Genomic DNA, 21,284 nt, shown 5'->3' with positions numbered 1-21,284 from the left:
AGCTATTTTAAGTAAAAGGTTCTTTCTGTCCAAACACAGGTGTAGGCGAAATAATGGGAAAAGGCGCTATACCTCATTAGTTTAATCCATGAATTCATTGAAAATTTAGTAATATATGATTGTCTATTTTCAAATTCAAGGATATCACATGTATTATATAGATTGATATTGATACAGTTACAGAAATGCTAATTGTTCTTTGACTGCAAATTAATTTTATATTAAAAGCCAATTTAAGTCACGTACATTCTCTTTGCATATTTTATTGCCCATACATACTCCATTTACTGAGTTAAATTCACATAATTTCCACAGTAAATTGAAAAAATATAACTCAATGACAGTTAATTACCACAGAAAGCTAAAATTGAACCATAATCCCAAACATGAATATAATTATGTATTAACAAAATAAAGGTTTTTGAACAAATGAAATGGAAACAATTATAGGTTACATTATTCATTGGAGACTATTACTCTATGTAACCATGCATGATGTTCATGTATGTGTAAATATATGAACAAGGGAAGATTTATATAAATTGATGAAAATGTATCCAAGCATGATTATTTTAAAAACTTTTTTAAAAAAATGGGGTGTCAATGCTGCCAAACTTGAAAGAACATTGGAACTCAAAGAAGAACAAAGGGGTGTAACTCTTACATAGGATATAGATATAAATGCACTGGTAGTCATTTGGTGTTCAAATTATTCCTGAATAAAATCATCACCATGTAGAGACTCAGGATTAGCAAACGAAATGTTGGATTCGCATCGCATGGCTATTTCACTTGCTTCATAGCGGTCCATGGTCATGTTATGTCCGTGCTGAGCAGTTCTGTGGTGTCTTGTAGAAGAACTGGACGAAACATGGAGATGGGATCTGCTGCTGCGCCCAGTGTTTGCAGAGTCTCTGTGGTGTGCATTAGAAGTTGACACCCGGTCATTGAAGATTTGATAGAGGTTGATGTTATTGACTGAACCATGAAAGTGGTTTTGATATCTAGGCTCCAGGTTCTCTTGAATGCTAGCTGGTAGGGGAGTGGATGTGGTAATTGCTTTGGAGACAGTTTTGACAGTTTCTTGCATGGTGGTTGGAGCACTGTCAGTTTGGCAAGAAACATTTTCACTTTCAGGTCGCAGATTTGCATGGCATCCCTTATCTTCTGTTTTCTTCTGTGATTTCCTCCTAGCCTTAGACATGTTGTAATTCAGTTTTTCCATTTCCTTTACTTTTTCTTTCATTTCATGGTAAAGTCTTTGGAGTTTCTTGTTTTCGTTTTCTTTTTGAGTGACTCTATGTTTTTCATCTTCAATTAGTTTTGCCATTTTCATTTTTTCTGATTCCAAGATCTTCTGTTTTTCCAGAAGATCTTGCTGCTGCTTCTCCCAAAACTCATTGCACTTAATGACGTCTTGCTGAATTTCAATAACTTTTTCTCGGCATTCTTCATTTATTTTTTCCTTTTCTTCTTCAAATTTTTCTACCCTCATTTTTAGTTTCTGAATTTCATTTTTTTGTTTAATGCTGATGTCTTTGTATTGTTCGTGAAGTTCACTTTTATCCTTATCAGTGGAATCCCTTTGTTTATCGACAACACTTTCTACAAGATTGTGAATTTGCTCTTTGTGGTCAGTCTGTGATAAAATAGCTTCAGCTTTGGTCTTACCTAGGTTTTCTGATTCAACTATGGAAAGAACTGCTTGTCTGAACTTCCTTTCTCTGTGGCTGAATTCCTCCAATAAACATCTGCAGTGAACCAAAAGGTTTCCACTTGTCAGTTTAGATTTTGGTAAGAAGGTTCTAAGTTCTTCAGAAGATATAAGTTCTCTGCAGCGTTTTTGACACTTTTCTATGCTTTTGACTTCCTCTTTCAACTTTCTGGTAAATGGTATAGATTCAGGAATATCAGAAAAGTCAAAAGACTTGTTCAGAAGAGAGAGGGCTTGTAGGATCTTTGTCGACTCTTCAAGAACTTTTTCAGTGTGCAGGATTTCCCCTCCATTTGAATGACAGAACGAGTAAATGACTTGGGCAGCTTTTGTTAACTGATTCACATCAGTAACACAGTCCTCCTCAGTTTGTGTGAAGGTTTCATTGAACTGTTTTTTAGGCACTATTATTAGAGTTTTGTTTGGTTTATATCGACCCTTTTGTTTTGGGATGACCCGTCTCGCGGTCTCCCTACCACTCGATCCCAATGACTTGTAGGTGATGTTCACAGAAGGGCTATCTTTAGCAACTGGTTTACTCATCACTTTTAGTATGAAATCTTTTTGAGAAAAAAAAAAGACACAGTCGATATTGAATACCAGATTGATTTACATGATGTTTTTAAATAATTAAGAAATATTCCATACACAAAAAAATTTCATTTCAAGACCTAGCTAATATAAAACAGACATTTGCAAGAAAACTTTATTTTGCAGTAAGGAGGAGAAATCTTATGAGTATTTTTCAAAAAAAGCAATTACTTACCATCTGAGACAACCACAACTTTGGATCTGATAGTACACCTCTGGATGTGGTCAATCAGCTGTGTCTTGAATGACTTGTGGCGTCGTGCCTATAGAACTAAAACAATGGCCAACACATAAGATGTTCTGATTGAGTTCCATCAATGATCTAATAGACTATACCCAGTCAGATAGCTTGTTTGAGAGACATGCTCTTTGAAGGACATTCAAAAACAGCTTTGTAATGCTCTGCTATAGAGTGGATTTTGGTTAAGATAGGGTGTTTCCCATCACAGATGGTATCATTATTGCACCTAATTGACAGTTTCCTGATGTTTAATTGTTTTTTTTTTCTTACAAAATGATTTTTCAATGACTTAAAAAAAAAATTGTGTCCCTCATCTACCATTATTATATATTTATGAAAATCCATTGAGCAACAAACAAAAAAGGACATGCATTGTTAAAACTTTTTTTATGGGATGGTTATTCCTAGAAGTTGATCTTGACTTCTTGACAAATATTTTACTTCTAAATTGAATAAAACTTAGTATTTTGCTTAATTTAATGAAGACTGCATGCAATGCTAAATTATGTCAAGACTAATCTTTTTATGGTAAGATATTAATTGTTTTTAGTAATTAATGAGGAATTCCGGGTATTGATTGTGTTGAGACCCATTCATTTTACATTGATTTATCATCAGGGGTGAATAGTATTAAATGATTCGACGTTTATTGGGGGTTTTTTTACAACCGAAATATGTCCTCATTAAGAAAAGGAACTAAGTTATCTTTTGATTATATCTACCAGGTTACAAAGTCACTAAATCATTTGATTTTATCTGCCAGATTAAATAATAATGGGACCAGTCATGTCTTAATTCAGTGCAGATGCACCATGTCATGTGATCACGTCTATACAAGAGAATTAGTTGTTACATTTACCTAATGTAACCAATCAGGGTTGTTTTTATTTAACTGCGTATTATATAATCATAATGCTAAGGTATCACACAAGATTTCAGCTGATTAATTTTTACAGAATTTTGACAGCTGTTAATAGATCCTGGAGAGTTTAAACATCTGTATTATTAAGACTTCTTGGAATTTAAACAATAATATTCAAGCTTCTTGACCTCAAACTCTAGCTGTGTTATTGATATTATCTCAAAGTACAGAACAAACATCAGGGGATCCAATACGTTTTTATATTTCAAAGAAATGCAGTGTTATGTTGTCTGTACTTTAAGCAACTTAATTATATATGTTTCTTCCAATTCTGTTTTTGATACATTAATTTAGTTACCTATATGTTTCTGCTAATTAACTTGTAATCTATTTATGCTATATATATTACCTTAAATGTATATGGTATAATTAGTTCAAAAGTTCAAGCAACATGACAGAAATTTCAAGGTCAATGATTAATTTTACATACCAGTACCACGAAAAATTCAGCATGTTGTTTATTTTTATGCCCCCCTCTTCGAAGAAGGGAGGGCATATTGCTTTGCTGCTTCTATCGGTCGGTCCACCAACAGTTTCCGTTCATTTTCTTTGCAAAGGATGCACATATTGAAACGAAATTTAATATACGTGTTTATTATATAATATCTAGATCAAGTTCGATTTTGGGTAAGATCGAGCAATTTTCGACAGAGTTATGCCCCTGTGACTTAGATAAATTTCAATTATTTGCAGTTTCCGTTCATTTTCTTTGCAAAGGATGCACATATTGAAACGAAATTTAATATACGTGTTTATTATAATAATATCTAGATCAAGTTCGATTTTGGGTAAGATCGAGCAATTTTCGACAGAGTTATGCCCCTGTGACTTAGAAAAATTTCAATTATTTGCAGTTTCTGTTTATTTTCTTCGCATAGGATGCACATATTGAAATGAAATTTGGTATACAGGCTTTTATAACAATATCTAGGTCAAGTTTAACTTTGGGTACGATCAAGCATTTTTTGACAGAGTTATGTGCCTTGGACTTAAAAAATTTCAATTATTTGTAGTTTCCGTTCGTTTTCTTCGCAGCTAGATGTTTCCAAGGGAGGGGGGCATAAGTGTTTTACAAACATTTCTTGTTATTTCTTTAATTGATAAAGTCTCTAAACTGACTAAAAGGTATTTTCATGCATGTTATAGTTTTAATAGAAAAATTGGACTGCACCATCTGATCTTGATTTGCATATAACATTATATAGTGCCTTTTTGGGTAGGGGGGAATACCAGTTGAAATTGAATACTTATAAATAAAACATGATCAGAAACCTGTGCTATTGTTCTCCTTAAAATGTACATCGAGTTTCTTAATTTTGCAATAATGAATATATCACAAAATCAATTAAAAAGCAAACATTTTTTAATAATTAGTGAAAACTTTAGATTTTTAATCAAACAATGTTCTGTATTTTTTCGTCCACTGCAGCCATGTTAACAGTGTCATTGGAACATTAAACAATAAAACATGATACAATATTTAAATATTTAAGGAATGAATTCAATATTTATATCTTATAAAACTAGTAAATATTGAATACATTGCTTATAATATAGTTTTTTTACTCTTCATTTTAGATAAAAACGGTCAATTGGCCTTTAAAATGACGTAAAATTGTACAAAATTCAAATGTAACTTTAGTAGTATGATTGACAATTTGACGTTAGTCTTACTATGATGTAGGCAACATTTTTTATACAATATAAAACAATTTTTTAGCCAATCAGAAGCGCGTTACAACCAGAATTAAATTATTAGAAATTCAAGAAATTAGTTTTTAGATTGAATTTTACACCACTATCTTTTCAGATCTCATTTTGCACAATACTTAAAAATTCACTGCTATTTGCAAAACTGATGTCAGTTTGTCCACTGTTCTTTCGACGCAGGTGGAAATTTTTTTTCCAGGTTTTGTCCGAATTAGTATCAGTTTGTCCAGTGTCCTTCCGAGAAAAATCAGAATTTGTTTTTACACTGTTGGCGCAACTTAAAGTTGAAATGGCACTGTTTATTCTAAGAAGGGCTGACATTGGTCTTACTAGATTTTTACTGTCTGTTTTGTCAGATTTCCCTGGATCGTTTGGTTCTGTATTGACCCATTCCTCCACCCACTCACATTTCATCTGTGTCATATGTTTCCTTTCCCACATTTTTTTCTCTTCATTATAACAATCTTTTAACTGTTTCAGCTCTAGCTCAAAAGTTGCGAGTCTCTTTTCCAGATCTTGTTTTCTCTTTTCCAGATCTTGTTTTCGCTTTTCCAGATCTTGTTTTTCTTTTGTAAGTTCCTCAGATTCAATTATTTTCAATTGAAGATTATTTTCAGCTTCTTGTTTTTTGCGCTGAAAAAATTCAGTCACTTGTTTCTGCTGTTCAAAGTTTGCATCTTTTTCAGTCAAATTGGACCGTAGGTTTTTTATCTCTTTCAAAATGAGGTCTGCCAGATCTCCAAAACAAGTCACATTGGATCCTTCAGGAATTCCTAGCAGTGTTTGAGTCTCATTTCTGAATGCCTGAAGCTGACAGAGAGTGTTTTGAGCATTAGACACAGAATCATTGCCAATGGATTTTGGGCTTAGCACAAGTTCATGGATTTGCTGTATAATGATGTCCAGGTTAGGTTTGCTAGGTTGCTCCTTCCCTTTCTTGGATAAAGTGCTTTTCATAAAAGAAGGTTGTCGATTTCGTTTTTTGTCCAGAGCATTTAGCTTTGAATTAGATCTCTTTGGCGGGTCTGGCATACTTGCTCATTTAGGTTCTCTCAAAGTAGCTTGATTTATTCTTCGCTTGTGTGAAAAGTACATGTAAAAGAATTCCCAATATAAATCAAATTAAAGACCAGTACTTGATTTTTCTAGATCCAAACTGTCAATGAGTGGTTAAAGTAATACCACATACATTTCAAATAAGAAGGTCTGCATCTATTCAAGATTTTATCAGATCTTCACACGGATTAAATTGATCTAATTTGCATGTATTGTACCACTTATCGTGTCTATTTATCTAATTAGCAATTCAATCAATCTGGCTCTAAAATGATAGATAAGATCTTGTGTAACTGTCTACAAGGGTCAAGGTATGGGTAATTCCCACCAAAATGTATGTTGCCATTATGAATTAAAAGATGATTAATAGTTTCATATTTTTATTGAAAATCAAGAACAAATCTATAATTGATATAATTGAAAGAGATTTTGTCTCTAATTTTAAAAAGGCTTGCTCTAATGTGCCAACCTGTTGAAGTAATAATTTGTATTTTGTAGCATTTGTTAGATTACTGATAATCAAAACTTAATTTGCATGTCAGGAATTTTTATGAATGTTGCCAGATTTTAAAAAAAAAAGCTCTATATGTGGATTTTCTATACCTGTCTTCTGTATGATGATCATGGCATCATTTTTTAAACCAATTCTCGTTTTTAGAAGGTTTTAATCCCCTGGGATAGCTCTATACATGTATTTGCATAAGAAAAATATTCTAAAGGACCTGCATAATCATGTCAAGATTTGATCTTAGACTCAATCAATTTGAACTAACAAGACTCCGTGTTATGGAGTCCAAACTACTTGTAGAGTTTCCTGTCAAGATCTATTGTATGTCTCAAGAGGACTGTCGGTGCTTGTCCAAATGGCAACTGAATAATTCTCTCTCTCTCTCTCTCTCTCTCTCTCTCTCATCCACACACAGTTCCAGAAACATTGTACATAGATGTCGCAGCATTTTTCATTTCATTTAATATTTATATCACATAAAGACCACATGAATGGAGACTAGAACTTCAACAGGTAATTAAGCTAATGGAATAGCCATGCACTTGTCTCTACTGAATCAACTGGATGGACTTAACATGTATGTCTTTTAAGATTACTAAATTATTGTGTATTGTGCACATTTTTGCATTGCTGTAACAATAGAAAATAAGCATACAGCAGCCAAAAAAAATGGGGGGGGGGGATTTCACAGGTTCCTATCAATGGCAATTGACAGACAAGTTGCCAGTAAATGATATACAATAGGTTTAGTGCATAGTGTTTTGGGGTCATTAAAACTTTCCAGGTTACAGCATGCAGGCATCATGCAATGATCCACCAGCATTCAACAGTAAAGCCAAACATTAAACACAATCATAATAGTCCCTTCCCCAGCATCATATTTCAATTCTCCATATGTGGACATATAACTGCTAAGTAAAGAAAAATATTCTTCAATGAATTGTGAAATAATTTTTAAAATACCTATTACCTGAAAGTAATTAAAAGTTTGTTCTAATATATGCCGTATACATAATTAAAACTACATCAGGCATCTCATGTGCTTATCAAAATTAAGCATATAGGCTGAGAGCCTTCATTTACAGGGAACTGTCAAACAGCCATGTGAATGAATCTATTCAGCAAAATTATACTGTACAGCTTTCATTTAAATTAGGTTTTAAATGTGATGTTTTGATATCATCAAAATTCACTCTATCACTACTTATCCACAATGTTGATAGAACAAATTGATTTTCTTGATCTCTCAGTTGGGATATGCATGCACACAGGCTTTTCCGATCATTTAATTTTTCACTGTGGCACAAAGCGTGCAAACTCGTCTTTTATGAAAATCGATTATGTCATGATATCAGACCATTTAAACAAATACTTTGGTAAAAAACTTAGTTTTAAATTTTCATTCAATCCTTTTTCTATGAATTTTAACCCCTGACCTCCTAACATACTGTTGTATTAGTTCTGAATTTGAATCTTGAATTTGAATGATGTATATTTTACTCTTGCACAGATCAATTTTACTGTGGTGTTTAATGTTTTACTCTATCCCTAAAAAGGGAAATATTTAGGCTTAGGATACCAAGGCTGGTACAGCTTACATGTTGTGTGAACTTGGATTTGATACAGTTGACTCTTTACTTATGTATATCTAATATGTAGAGTGATTTGATATAAAATCTAGATTTTGAAATTACATGTATAGAAAATACAATAAAAATACAATTCAGATGATTTTATTTTATCGATACATTTCTTACAGAGAAATGTTTGGGTTGTGTGGGATGTCTGTGAACAAAGAATACAAGGGAACTGTTCTTCCTCAGATTTAGTGCTGTTGGCAAAACTTAACTCTGATAGCTGACTGGTTTCTCTCTCAGAGGAGACACTAAATACTGTTGAGGTTTCACTGTTGGCGAAACTCACTGAAGAATCGCACGTGTCTGAATCACTTTTGAAAGATTTTCCACTAACTTCCCTTGACAAAAATGAAAGAGAGGACTTCATTGCTTTCCTACTCATGACTGATGTCAGTTGTTTTAATTCATCTTGACACTTTTTTTCACTATCTCTACTGGCTTTTAATTGGTTTTTATGATTTTCAATGCATTCTAAATAGTCATTGGATTGCTTTTGAAGTTTCTGATTTTCTAGTTTTATATTGTTTAACTCAGAAATCAGATATTTGTTGTCTTCCTCTTTTGCGACAATCTGAATCTGATGCTTGTTTTGCAGCTCCTTAATTTGTTTTGCTTTGTATTCCATTAACCTCACTTGTTCACTCTGATGATCCAGAAGCTTTTTTATTTCAATTTTCTGTTTCTGGAACTCTTTTAAAAGAAGTCCGGTTATCCCCATGAAACTGTTCTGCTCAGTCAAATCCTTCGCCCATGGTACCTCCTTTAGTATTTCTGCTCTTAGCAATTCAAGTCTTTTCACAGAATCCTGGCAATTGGAGAAAACATTGTCACTCATGGAAGCCTTTCCAAGGAGAAATTCACAGAGTTGTTCCACCTTCTGTTTCTGCAAATCGACTGATGTTTTCAGTGCTGCTGCCCCCTTTGTCTTTCTGGGGGAGGCTTGACCTTTGGTTGTTTGTGGAGGGTTAAGAGATGGTTTACTTTGTCGTCCCATTGGGATTCTGTGAACCCTCAGAAAATCTCTGCTACTACGTCCAGCCATTTCCTTATATGTAAGATGAAAAAGATACAAATCACTTGCCTATTTACCATAAGTTACTGGTATTCAATATGGTATCATATCCTGTAAAGCATTGATGGAATTTAAAGCATCACAAATTGCTATTTTATATGAGTTTTTAAATTGAGATTAGGTAAGGGGTCTTGTTTCGAATTAGATCAAATGGTAGATATGATAAATGGATAGTTAGATATATCTATTTGCTTAATTTGCATGCATTCCATAAGCATGTTTTGGTAATTTCATGTATTGAATTGAAATAAGTTAAAATGTAGCAAGAATAAAAATTTATATTTCATACAAATGAAAGATTCTAGTCGTAAGATTTCAATTGTCATTTCATTTGAAGTGTTTAAAAGAAAAAGAAATACCTTAAAGTTTCTAATAAGCTGTCCTCAGGTTGCGGCTACCTGTGAAGATTTCAATATCCTCAGGAGCTTGGAACATGTATAACTGAGTACTGCGTTACATTGTGTGATGGGGTGTTACAATGTTTTAAACAAGAGCAGCATGAAAAACGACCAGAATTTTGGGCTATTTACCAAATATCTTGGTAGATTGACACTTTGTTTGCATAATTGATCCTTACAAGGTATAGATAATGTATTAATTTTCTGTTCCGACGTCTAAATAAATACGAAAATTTTGTTTCATTGCTTCGTCTTTTGTGACAGTAATTTACAAGACACTTTTCTCATCGCTTAGTTTTCAAAATCAGTATAGGGATGGGTCATCTCTTTCACAGAGATACTTGAAAGGGGTGCAAACACGATTGTGCCGATTTAGGAGAGAAATATTGTTTTATTCTATTTGCAGACATGCAGGTACTTCTTATTGATTTGTCATTTATAAGGCTCTGTCCGATTGCTCTTAGCATGGGGTCTACTTTATCATCTTTTTGGGGACTACAAAATTCATTTCGTAGGAAGCACTTCACAAAGGAGTCACTTCAGTCGATTGCTGTGTGCAAAAATTTCCCAAAAATTTTCTGGGATATTATATGTCATTTGGCGTGACAATCTATAGCTAATTTAAATGTCGTCAGTGTTATGTTTTTGGTGAGTTTCAATTGAAACCAACTCTATACTCTAAGTATATAAGGTAACTAAAAATTAACCGGCAGGGGTAATTAAAAAGTTATTTATCAATAAATTACAATGATAAAACATGCATCAAACATTTGAGAGGGGTATTTTGATACAGTTGTCAATCAAATGAATAAAATTGTCTTTTAAATATCCACCTTTAATTTTTTTGTTGAAATTCTATTTTGATCTTTATTTAGTGCTTTGTAGAATAAAATCTTAAGCTATGATCATGATTGTATGTCATAATATAAATATGGTATAATGGAATTTCATGAAAATCTTCCCTAAATCTGTCAATTATATTGTCAAAACTTTAAAAAAATGTATTTAAATGGAATGCAGTTTATATCGGTAAAATCTCATTTTGAAGATTGTGTGAGACAGATTTTTTATATCATTGATGTCTGAATGTGCTGGCCCATAAAAAATAGGGACATATTTTCATAAACTAAGAAACCTTTCTATTCTTTATGACCCTCATCTATTGACTGTAGAAGTTGACCATGATCCTTTTCAGTCTCTTTTAATTACTGCTATATCAAATGAAGTTTTGTTTGAACATTTTTAACTTTAAAGTATTTTGTTGCATGCATTTACTTGCTGATAACGTTTTAATGAAAGTTTTAATTTTTTGTATAGGAGAGGGAATGGTGATATTCCCTTTTTATGGAATATTTACAGCTGCTGACTTCATTGTCGTCTCATGCAATTAAATTGAATTAAGTTTTCATGGAATGTATACATTTGTATATGAAAACGATACCAGATAATTCTTATGGTAATGAGTTATGGGTTAAATTTGATGTCTGTAAAATCAAATGTTAAAAGAGGTTTAACTGGAAAATCAATAGACAATTATACCCTCCTCCCCCCCCCCCCCCTCCCCCCCCCACACACACACACACAATATCGGGGGGAGGGGATATCATGATAAGGTTCACTTTGTCCTTCTGTCTGTGCAATTTTGTCTATTTCCTATCTTTCTTATAGAGGAACATTGGAATTTCTTACTTCATGCAAAGCTTGTTTTTGACCAAAGGGTGTGTCATGATTTTGTCCCAAGATCATTTGGGCAAGTTCAAAGTCACTAGATGGAAAAGTGCAAAATTCGTGTCCATTCCATATCTTTTTTTATGGAGAAACATTGGAAGTTCTTACTTAGAGATTGTTTATGAGCTGAGAGTGTGTCATGATTTTGACCCAAGGTCATTTAGGCAAGTTCAAGGTTGTTGGAAGGAAACGTGCAAGTTTGTGTCCAGTCCATATCTTTCTTATGGAGAAATGTTGAAAATTCTTCTATTTCACACAAAGATTGCTTATAACCTGAGGCTCTGTCATGATTTTAACCCAAGGTCATTTGGGCAAGTTCAAGGTCGCTGGAAGGAAAATTAAAATATTTGTGTCTACTCTATACCTTTTTTATTGAGAAACATTGGAAGTTCCTACTGCATATAAAGATTAATTAGAACCCTAGGATGTGCCATGAACTTGACCCAGGGTCAGTTGTGCAACTTCAGGATCATTGTTTCAAAAATTTGTATAATTCCTGTTTAGGCCATATCTTATGTAATAGAAAATTAATAGAGGCTAAAATTTGACACAAGATTGTTTGTGACTAGTATTATGTCCTGACCTTGAGCTTTGGTCAATTGTGTAAGTTCAAGGTCACTATAAAAAAAGTACATCCATTACTTTTTAATAGTGAAATACTTGAGTTATGATAATTTGGTGGGTTTTTTTTTTTGGGGGGGGGGGGGTAACATTTGTGACTTTGCTCAAAGTACCTTTAATTAGTAGCTACATCAGTATTTGATTAAGAATATGTGTACATCAATGAACCTGATGATATAGGATAATGATCAAATTACATAAAGATTTAAATTATTAGCCTTAAAGAATTCAAAGAGAATTACATAGTTTGGTTTTTTGCTGTTATGATAATAAAAAAAATGGAAAAACAGAACATAAGTTAATACAATTAATGAACTGATGAATTACAAAATTGATTTTCAAAAAGAAAATGCAATGTTTATTTACAAACATTATTAAGTTACTTTTATTGGGAACTGAACCAATATGATGCTGTACTTTATGTATCGCTTTAACATGTGACAACTTCAGGAGACATTGAAGTACTGGCCTGGGGGCCATAAAAGTTAGACGAGCTCACTTTCGATCTCAGTCTCACTTTTCCACTATATCTTCCTTTGATAAAAGTGAGACTTAGATCAAGAGTGAGCTCGTCTAACTTTTATGGCCCCCAGGCCTGGTCATGGAGTGATAACAAGAATTTGACTAAGTTTAACAATTGATATTCTTCCATAACATTATACATTGTTCTATGGGATGGGGGGGGGGGGGGGGAATTAATTTCATGTAATGTGAATTTATTTGCTGCTGTCCTGATAATTAGATGTCAGTGAAGGCACTTTGATACTATTTGAGATCAAATTTTTTCAAAATTTATGTATTCATTTTTTATATATATTCATTTAATATTTAGATTGATGCAATTAATAAAATTGGAAAATGGGCGACTTCCTGTTTTCAGTATTTCTCAATACATGTACAATATAATTGTGATTAAGTTATATAGCATTAAGTGTTTGATATTAAGGACTTTTGTCATCTGCTTTGACTCTATCAATGCACATGAATATTGATAATTTTTTCAAATGTCATGATATATTCTCAATGGATAAGAGGGTTTCAAAGTGTCATTTTCAAGTTAGACAGCATAAATAGGTTGCTATAACAGGAGAACATATTTCATTTCCACCACTAGTTGATCTGTTGACCCTGGCAAGATAGACATTCAGTGATTATATTGGATTCTTTTCATATCAAATTTCAATAGGCGTCATCGAGGAAATACTTTAAGAGAGGCGATTATCTTACAGTCTTTATTTATCTGAAAAAAGATTTGATTTGCGGCTCTGAGAAGTATTGGTAAATACTTGTCATTGAAAATATAATTTCATGCCTAATAAAGTACAGTCTTGTTTGAGCATTTCAGTTAGTAAGTAGATACAGAATTTTGTAATGTACTATTATTAGATCAAATATGAATGTCATCCCCAGTTCTAACACCTACACAATTCAGTGTCCTGATTAAATTCTTTTTGAAGATTGTGTGCTGCTCACGGAAGTATCCGTTTCTTCACCTTGGCACTTCATCTGAGTGAGAACTGTTTGCAAAACTAACATCTGAAATCCCTGACTCAGGTCTTGTGAGTCGAGATGCTCTTCCCTGACTATCCACGGTCGAGCTGAGTCCACTGTTAGCACAACTGATCACAGAGTGTTCGCTATTTCGCCTCCTGAAATTCATTTTGACCTCTTGTTCATGTAATGCTTCTGTATAATCCTCAATTTTCATTAAGTCCGACTCATTTTCATTTTCATAGTCTGAGAGTCTTGCTTTTAGAGCGTGACACTCCTCTCGTAAATGATCAACTTCTGAGTAGCTGGTGTTTAATTCAGTTGACAGTTTCGATACTTTTTCATCAAGTTCACGAATTCTCTCATCTGTATGGTTGGATTCTTTCAAGATGGACTTGTTCTTGGTCCTGAGTTCAATGTTTCGGACATTCATCATATCCATCTCTGACTGCATCTTTTTGTTCCTATTATCCAGTAGTTTGTTTTTGTGAGTAATTTTTTCGATATCTTTATGATAATTCACACACTTTTTTTCAAGAGATTTGTGCTTTTGCTCCAAATCTAGGATTTTGTCTTTAAGACTTTGGTTTTCCTCAAGTAGTTCCTTGTTTTTCTCTGTTGTAGATATTAAAGACGATTCACATTTGTTTAGTTTTTCTTGCAGGCCTGCTTGTTTGTCAGTGAGTATTCTAATTCCATTGTGATGGCTCTGCTTTGTCTGAACAATAGTATTTTCAAGTTCAATAATTTTATCCTCAAATTCCTTAATTTTTTCTTCAATTTGCTTTTTCTCCACTTTTAATTTTTCAGATTCATTTTGATATGCTCTACATTTGCTTGTGTAGAACTTCACTAGGTCCTTTTCACTTTTTAGGTTGGATTCACTTTTTTGGTAAAGCTGTTTAAGTTTCTCAAAGTCTCCCAGAAGACGTCTTGTTTCCTCCAGAAAACAGCCTGGCTTTTTGCCTGAACCACCCAAGAGAGCCAAAATGTCCTTACCTAAGTTTTGAATTTCTATTAGAGATCTTCTAGTAAGGTCCGTTGGACTTTCTGTTAAATTCGGCCTGCCCAAGAGTAGCTCTGTCAGCTGGCTGTTCATTTGACAAAGCATCTTCTTAGCCTCAGTTTGGTTTCTTTCAATCTTTAATAGCTTCTTTGTTGGACTTGTTTTTGATTTTGCTCCTTGTCCCTTGGCTGGCTCAGCTTGGTTTTTCACTGGGTCAGTTTGTTTTTTTGCTACCTCAGTGGAACCTCTGTCTTGTCTGTTTGAGTGTTCGAGTGATTTTCTTGGAGACTCCAGCATGGATTTGGCCTGGCCAGACATTCTCCGAGAGGATTCCATAGGAGCTTGGCCCTTCTCAGATGTTTCCTTGGTCATCGTTTCCTCTCTCTTTGGTAGGTCTTTGTCACTGGAATTGGTTTTTGAAGATCTTGATTTCTTTGTCTGATTTTGTGCCATTTAGTTAATGAAGTCCCAAATTAAGTTTGTCTGTCAATAAAGCAAAACAAAAATGCAAGATAACCGAATTATTTTCAAAGCATCAGATTAATTGTCCATTAGATGATATGTATATACAGACCATCACATACCATATACATATACGATTAATCTAAAATAATACAATAATCACTCAGTGTTCTCTTTGATTAAGCTGATTAACTATTCTTCAAGTTTATGGAAGATTCGGGTTATCGGTAATAGAATTTACATGATAGGGCCAAAAGGTGACCTGTTTCCAAAATGTTCTCTATGTAGTTTTATATGAAGCAATGTTCTTGCAAATTGCAGCTTTTAATACCAGTTCATATGTGTGTAATAAGGAAATTAATGCTAAACATTAAGATATTATTTGTTCCATATAGGTGGCATTCATATATTAGATGTACTAGGCTCTGTGAATTCAATATATTGAATTTGCTTTTGGAACAAATGTTACAAGAAAACTCTTTTAAATTGCACCAAAATAGACTAGCTGAGTCAATGAAGTGTTGAAGTAAAAGATCACCTTTGCACATCCTGAGGGTTTTAATTTTATACTATGCTTAATTTCATCCTATTCTAAGTGGTAATTATATCAAATCTTCAAGTTATACTCCCTTTTTAAGAGATTTTAGTATTAATACAGGTACATGTATTTGGACTTGACATTACCAATGACCTGCTACAACGTAGTTGTTACTTGGTATATTTAAAAATTCAGTGTTATCAGAGAGATTTTCAAAAAATTTAAACACCGTTAATGGATGCATATACAGCTATTTTACTTCTTTTAATTCTGTATTCTTTTTATATTCAGCTTTCACTGAATTTAAATTGATATTTTTGGCAAACGATCAAGTTGAATTTGTATCCCCCCACCATGAATTTGAAAAAGAAGTCTTACCTTACAGAAATTTACACTGACGATTATTTCATGTTTCCAAAATCACTTCATATTCCACAAACATTTCCACAATTGAATAATGGTACATAAATTCTAATCAAACTGTCACAGATTGTGGTTTTCCCACACCTCTATGATATTATGCAGGGGAAAAATATCAATATTCAATTTTGTTGGTGATCAAGGTAAAGTATATTCTTATCAGGTGTAAATTTCTGCAGGCCTCCCAGCAGACAAACAGTTGTCACATATTCTGTATCCTAGATATATAAGGTAGCTCCTTCCTAGATATGGCTCGATGCAGGGTTTTCAAGGAAATCAATCTTAAAAGTGGATGGGAATTTGCACCAAAATCACTTCAGCTTTGTTCACTTCGGCAAATGCATTCTGATCTGTTATTCCCAAATTGTTATACGTGTATTAATCCCAAAGTCTGGTCCTTTTAGCAGTATAGATTCATTTGAATTTAAGAACTTGTTCACACTTTTTTAAATTGAAAGGTTTGTAGAATTCTCCATACAACTTTTCTGTAGTTCAATCGGAGAGATTTAAATTGCAATGGATAGCTACGGATTGCATAATGCAGTTTTAAACTGGAGAAGATTCGCATGCACTATCATTGGAAGATAGATTTAGAACCTCTTGAAAAATTGTTTTGTGTAAATGTTTAAATATCCGTTATGAATTATCAGTCACAAAATGCAGCACTGGATAATTGGTGCTTTTAAAAATGAGTAAAAAAGAATAATTACCAAGTATCCAATGTTTATTTGAACTGTTAGCTATTGTTAATTATTACCAATTATGATAAAGGTAATAGATGAAATGCCTGCCCAAGGTTCGTAACAAATCAGAGCAATAGTGATCAAATATCTTGAAATAAACCTATAGCAAATGAAGAATATTATTTATAAATGAACAAAAACTTTGATTTATGAAATGTACAAGATTGACTTTTAGCAATTTATTACATGTAAGCTAGGCCATATAATTTTTTTTATCCAGGTGTCTGCTCCAACACCGCACAGGTATCTATCGAAGTTTAAGTAAATCATTCATTGACTTTAATTGTAAGAATGCATGACACTGAAAGATGACTTATTATAATGTATATATAATTGGTGCTTATTGTTCCCTTACCACACACACACTCTGAAGTGCAAGTTAAACTTGTGCTTCTAAATGTCTTGGATCATAATATTGATATTGCGTTCAATAATCAGTGTTTACATAATATTAATAAGATCCTGAGACTTCATAGTATTAAAACAGAATGTAGAAGTCAATCCCTAAAAGAAAATATTCGATATGAATGCATGTGTATGCAAGTTCTGCAGGCAATGAATGGTTCAGGAATTGAATCCCAACTGCGAATTAACAATAAAAGATTATTGTAAAAAGAACTCTTACTAGATTTTAATTGTATTTAAAAAGGAAATTTTTTTCAACAGAATAACACAAATTTTATTAATTGAAATTTTCATACATAGATCACAGTTAAATATGTAAAAGTAATAAAATATGTATACTTGTACATGTAATAACATTATTACATAGTGCAAGGACTGTTTGCAAATGATAGATCACTACTCTCTCTTGACCAGTGTCCATTTAAACTGGCTGCTGATTGGTTGGCAAAACTAATATGAGAGCTGCAAAATGAAATCTCTGTGTTGCTTCGAGAGTTCAATGGCATGGAGGAGCCCGGTTTTTCAGAATTAGCCATCCAGGGGTCCAAATGTTTAATGGAAGTAGTTTTTGTTTTGCTCTGTTTTGATGACTTTATCCTACAGCTTTTGGCAGATGAGTTTCTTGAAACATTCAATTCAGAACTTAAAATACTTGCTCTAGAAGACAGGGGTCTTGGGGATTCCATACTCTCCAATATTTCACTATCTTTCCTTACAAGTTGACTTCTGAATTCATTGGTAGGAAGACTGCCATTTGATCTCATAAAGTTAGATGTTTGTGGCTGTTTCATTATCTCTATAATGTTTAGAGCTATAGCCATGGAGTCAGTGGTATCTAGCTCACTGCAAGATTTCATCTGGCTCTTCAGCTGACATTCTGGGCACACATCTTTGGACATTGTATCTTTTTGGTCCAATTCTTTCTCAAGCTTTTTCAATCTCTCTGATTGCTCTTGCTTTTCTGTAATCAACCTCTCAGTTTTACTCCAAAGCCTTTGAATCTCAACATCTTTTTCATCAAGTTGGTTTTTAAGCTTCCCACGTTCTTTTTGATAAAATTCTGCATTCTCTGATATCCGTTGTTCAAGCTCTGTAATTTTCTCATTGTAATCTTTATTTTTGCTAGACAGTTCATCAGTTGCCTTTTTTGATGCATCATAGAGGTCTACTAGTAATTTGAAAAGTTCAAGAAAGCTGAGATTTTCATTTTCGGGGCAAGTCAGTTTCTCTATGGTTTCATTGTACAAGTCTTCAAGCTGTTTATAGGAACTTTCTACATCTTTCACTTTATTACCTGTCATGTTTTCTTTCCCAATCAACAATTGATTTAACATCTGACTTGGAGGAACTGGGTTTGCCTTTCTATTGGGTCTGCGTTTGGTGTTCTGACTACAGTGTAGTAGACTGACATTTGTTCTTTGCCTTACGAAGCTTAACTGGGGCACTGGTTGCTCTGTAACTTGTTCCAACAATGTGGTGTAATTGCGACTGATGTTTACGGTTGCATTGTCTGTCTGCTTGAGTTTTGTTATTGAGTCTTTTTCTGGTATCTTTCCAAGTTTATCTTTTCTTGGAGAAGGAAGTGAAAAAACCTTGCGTTTGCCTGTTCTGGAGTCATTCATGGTTTTATCCTCCAATTAACGATCATATCATATCTGAACCCAGGCTAATATGTGGTTGTTTTATAGCCTGCTGTAAAAATATTTAGAATCAAACAAATATGAAGTAGACATAAGAGTCAAGTTACATTGAGATATTTAATTACCAAATTGCCCACGCATTTTAAACCCCCACCCCCCGTTTTAACCATTGTAAATTTAAAATATTCTGCTTGTCAATCAAGCTAAAAACAGTAGCATTAAATTTGATTGACATGTTTGCCAAGTTGTGATCTGTCCGGACCATAGAAATATGTCTAAAGCTATCAACAACAATGTTTTTGTAGATTTTAGGTAGTATGCATTGAAGAGAAAATAAATTAGATTTTAACAAGTACATGTATCTAGATTGATTGTAAGTACATGTATTAATAAATAAACAATCAGGGTTACAAATGGCTATCTAACCAAATGATGCATGGTTGAAATAATTTAAAAAAAAAAACCAAGCAGCTTCTGTACATGCATAGTATATTAAATAACCAAAAGTAATTCAAAGTCCGAGTCGGCCAAAGTAAGCATATCTAATGTATGTTAATTTTTATTTAATTAGTTTAATTAACTTTCGAACAGAAATATTGCCCTTATTTATTGGCCTTTATCAAGGTCAGCAAAAAATATCATGCCATCATATCCAGTAGATGACTATGTAAATGTAATATGAAGCAAGTAAAATGTCTCATTAAACTTCTTTATAAAATGAAAAAAGAAAAAAAAATTGGAGGTAGTTGTGTGATTGCATCATGTACAGAATAAAAGCCAAACCTGAATACTCAAGAGAAAAATGGTTTCAATTAAGAATACGCTTCCTTTTTTTAAAACATAATTATAGCTAGTTATAGTTTGGTCACTTGGTGTTTTTGAATTCTTTGATGATCATAGTGCTTTTAAATATAATGAATACAAAGAACCAAGTTTGTAATCTGCACACAGTATATATATATTGACACAGAAATTAGATTGTTTGCATAATATTTATTACTCACCGATGAAAGTCTTTGAGGGGAAATCGTTCCAAGTTTCCCCAAGTCCTATTTTACAAGAATATCTCGCTTTACAATGATACACATGTGTCAACAGTTCCTTGCAACATTACACAATTTCTTATCTTAATCCTTTAAGTATCACATGCTCAAGCGCTGTTTAAAGTTTTATTATTTTCAAGTTTCAATAGCATCCGAGCCTTGGATTTTTGTCTGTGTCCTTTATGTTTTAGAGTATAGGTCATTCCATTGTTCTGTTTTATAGGTGAACCATTGTCTTTATTGCAAGAAATAGAACAATGTGAAGTTATTCAATCACATCTATATAGAGATGCAAGAGATTCTTGTTTAAACCTTTCATCCAGGAAGCTGTTTAAAATATGGCATTTGATTGGTTTCTAAAGATAGTATACATTTGACAATTTAATTTAATGATTTAATGTATGATTAAAATATAAAATGGTCATTATGTCTTTGAATTACTATTTGTTTTTAACACTAATTGTTATGTTTGTTTAGCAGACATGAAATTGAATATTACATGTGAACAAATTATGATAATTTGTCTTCTTATTTTACAGCAGCAAAAGTATCATTTTATACTTTAAATATGTATATTTAATGTTTCAATGTTTGGAAATATATCTGTGTGTTTGTCTGTGAGGTTTATTTGTTTGGCTCATCTAGCTCTGGCCATAAAATATTCTTCATCACCTGATGCATCTGGAAATGTTATATGTAGCTGTATTTACATACAAATTATTTCCGAAGCTCCTATCTTGAACGTTTGGCTAAACATATTCTCTGACGAATTGACTATCAGATTAAGGGGATCGAACCCTCTGTAATTGGATCATCAAACTTGGTCAGCTAAAGCATCTTTAGGGGAAAGTGTGTTGCAGCATACCCCACTCTCTCCTCGGTTAGGATTTTGGTTACTGACAGGGCAATCTCAGGGTCTACGTAACTCCGAGTCTGATTTATTGCTAGTCTTTAAAACTGTGAGACCCAAGACTACTGGTACTGTACCAGTTATCGGCTAAGACCAGTTATCGGCTAAACTGAGAGTTCGGGTTTAAAGCACATATCAATCCAAGATTTTTTAATTCAGTCGTCTGTTTCGAATAAAGAAAAGTATATTTGCTTGAAAACTTTCTTGAATATGTTTTATACATGAGCTTAAACGATCATTGTTTACCGCTGAGTTTACATCTTTGCACTTTCAGCAGTGGGGGAAGTGACGTAATAATTTAAAAATAGAATTTTACTCCTTTCTGATACGTTATTATATCCCTTCTATGATTTCACATATAAAATCAATACATTTAACATGTATAAACAAAAGGAATTCACAAATTTCCGACAGATTCGTAGCGCAAT

The 21,284-nt window shown here is 33.2% G+C and overlaps 5 protein-coding genes across 5 annotated transcripts in view; 1 reads left to right on the top strand and 4 right to left on the bottom strand.

Annotated features, from left to right (window-relative positions):
* The window catches only part of LOC105328942 (coiled-coil domain-containing protein 73), a 131,031-nt gene that overhangs the window by 25,654 nt on the left and 84,093 nt on the right, over nucleotides 1–21,284 (top strand). The gene's annotated exons all lie outside the window — the stretch shown is intronic.
* Nucleotides 590–2,633, bottom strand: LOC105328920 (inner centromere protein A). Its single transcript, XM_011429965.4, has 2 exons — nucleotides 2,481–2,633; nucleotides 590–2,274 (listed from the first exon to the last, which is right to left on the bottom strand). Exon 2 carries the CDS (start codon nucleotides 2,255–2,257, stop codon nucleotides 710–712), a length of 1,548 nt encoding a protein of 515 aa, XP_011428267.3. The 5' UTR covers nucleotides 2,258–2,274; nucleotides 2,481–2,633; the 3' UTR covers nucleotides 590–709.
* LOC136275899 (centlein-like) lies at nucleotides 7,828–11,348 on the bottom strand. The gene is made up of 2 exons (XM_066086151.1): nucleotides 9,811–11,348; nucleotides 7,828–9,424 (listed from the first exon to the last, which is right to left on the bottom strand). Exon 2 carries the CDS (start codon nucleotides 9,419–9,421, stop codon nucleotides 8,420–8,422), a length of 1,002 nt encoding a protein of 333 aa, XP_065942223.1. The 5' UTR covers nucleotides 9,422–9,424; nucleotides 9,811–11,348; the 3' UTR covers nucleotides 7,828–8,419.
* On the bottom strand, nucleotides 12,883–16,697 carry LOC105328921 (coiled-coil domain-containing protein 186). The gene is made up of 2 exons (XM_011429967.4): nucleotides 16,074–16,697; nucleotides 12,883–15,178 (listed from the first exon to the last, which is right to left on the bottom strand). Exon 2 carries the CDS (start codon nucleotides 15,146–15,148, stop codon nucleotides 13,688–13,690), a length of 1,461 nt encoding a protein of 486 aa, XP_011428269.3. The 5' UTR covers nucleotides 15,149–15,178; nucleotides 16,074–16,697; the 3' UTR covers nucleotides 12,883–13,687.
* Nucleotides 17,536–20,148, bottom strand: LOC105328944 (putative leucine-rich repeat-containing protein DDB_G0290503). The gene is made up of 2 exons (XM_011430016.4): nucleotides 19,908–20,148; nucleotides 17,536–18,955 (listed from the first exon to the last, which is right to left on the bottom strand). Exon 2 carries the CDS (start codon nucleotides 18,883–18,885, stop codon nucleotides 17,623–17,625), a length of 1,263 nt encoding a protein of 420 aa, XP_011428318.3. The 5' UTR covers nucleotides 18,886–18,955; nucleotides 19,908–20,148; the 3' UTR covers nucleotides 17,536–17,622.

This window comes from Magallana gigas, chromosome 5, assembly GCF_963853765.1.
Source record: "Magallana gigas chromosome 5, xbMagGiga1.1, whole genome shotgun sequence".
Taxonomy (NCBI): domain Eukaryota; kingdom Metazoa; phylum Mollusca; class Bivalvia; order Ostreida; family Ostreidae; genus Magallana; species Magallana gigas.
This window is presented reverse-complemented; position numbering and strand designations above follow the sequence as displayed.

Bases quoted from the DNA above. Each gene is read 5' to 3' on its own strand.
- LOC136275899 (XM_066086151.1), bottom strand. From the start codon at position 9,421: ATGGCTGGACGTAGTAGCAGAGATTTTCTGAGGGTTCACAGAATCCCA.
- LOC105328921 (XM_011429967.4), bottom strand. From the start codon at position 15,148: ATGGCACAAAATCAGACAAAGAAATCAAGATCTTCAAAAACCAATTCC.
- LOC105328920 (XM_011429965.4), bottom strand. From the start codon at position 2,257: ATGAGTAAACCAGTTGCTAAAGATAGCCCTTCTGTGAACATCACCTAC.
- LOC105328944 (XM_011430016.4), bottom strand. From the start codon at position 18,885: ATGAATGACTCCAGAACAGGCAAACGCAAGGTTTTTTCACTTCCTTCT.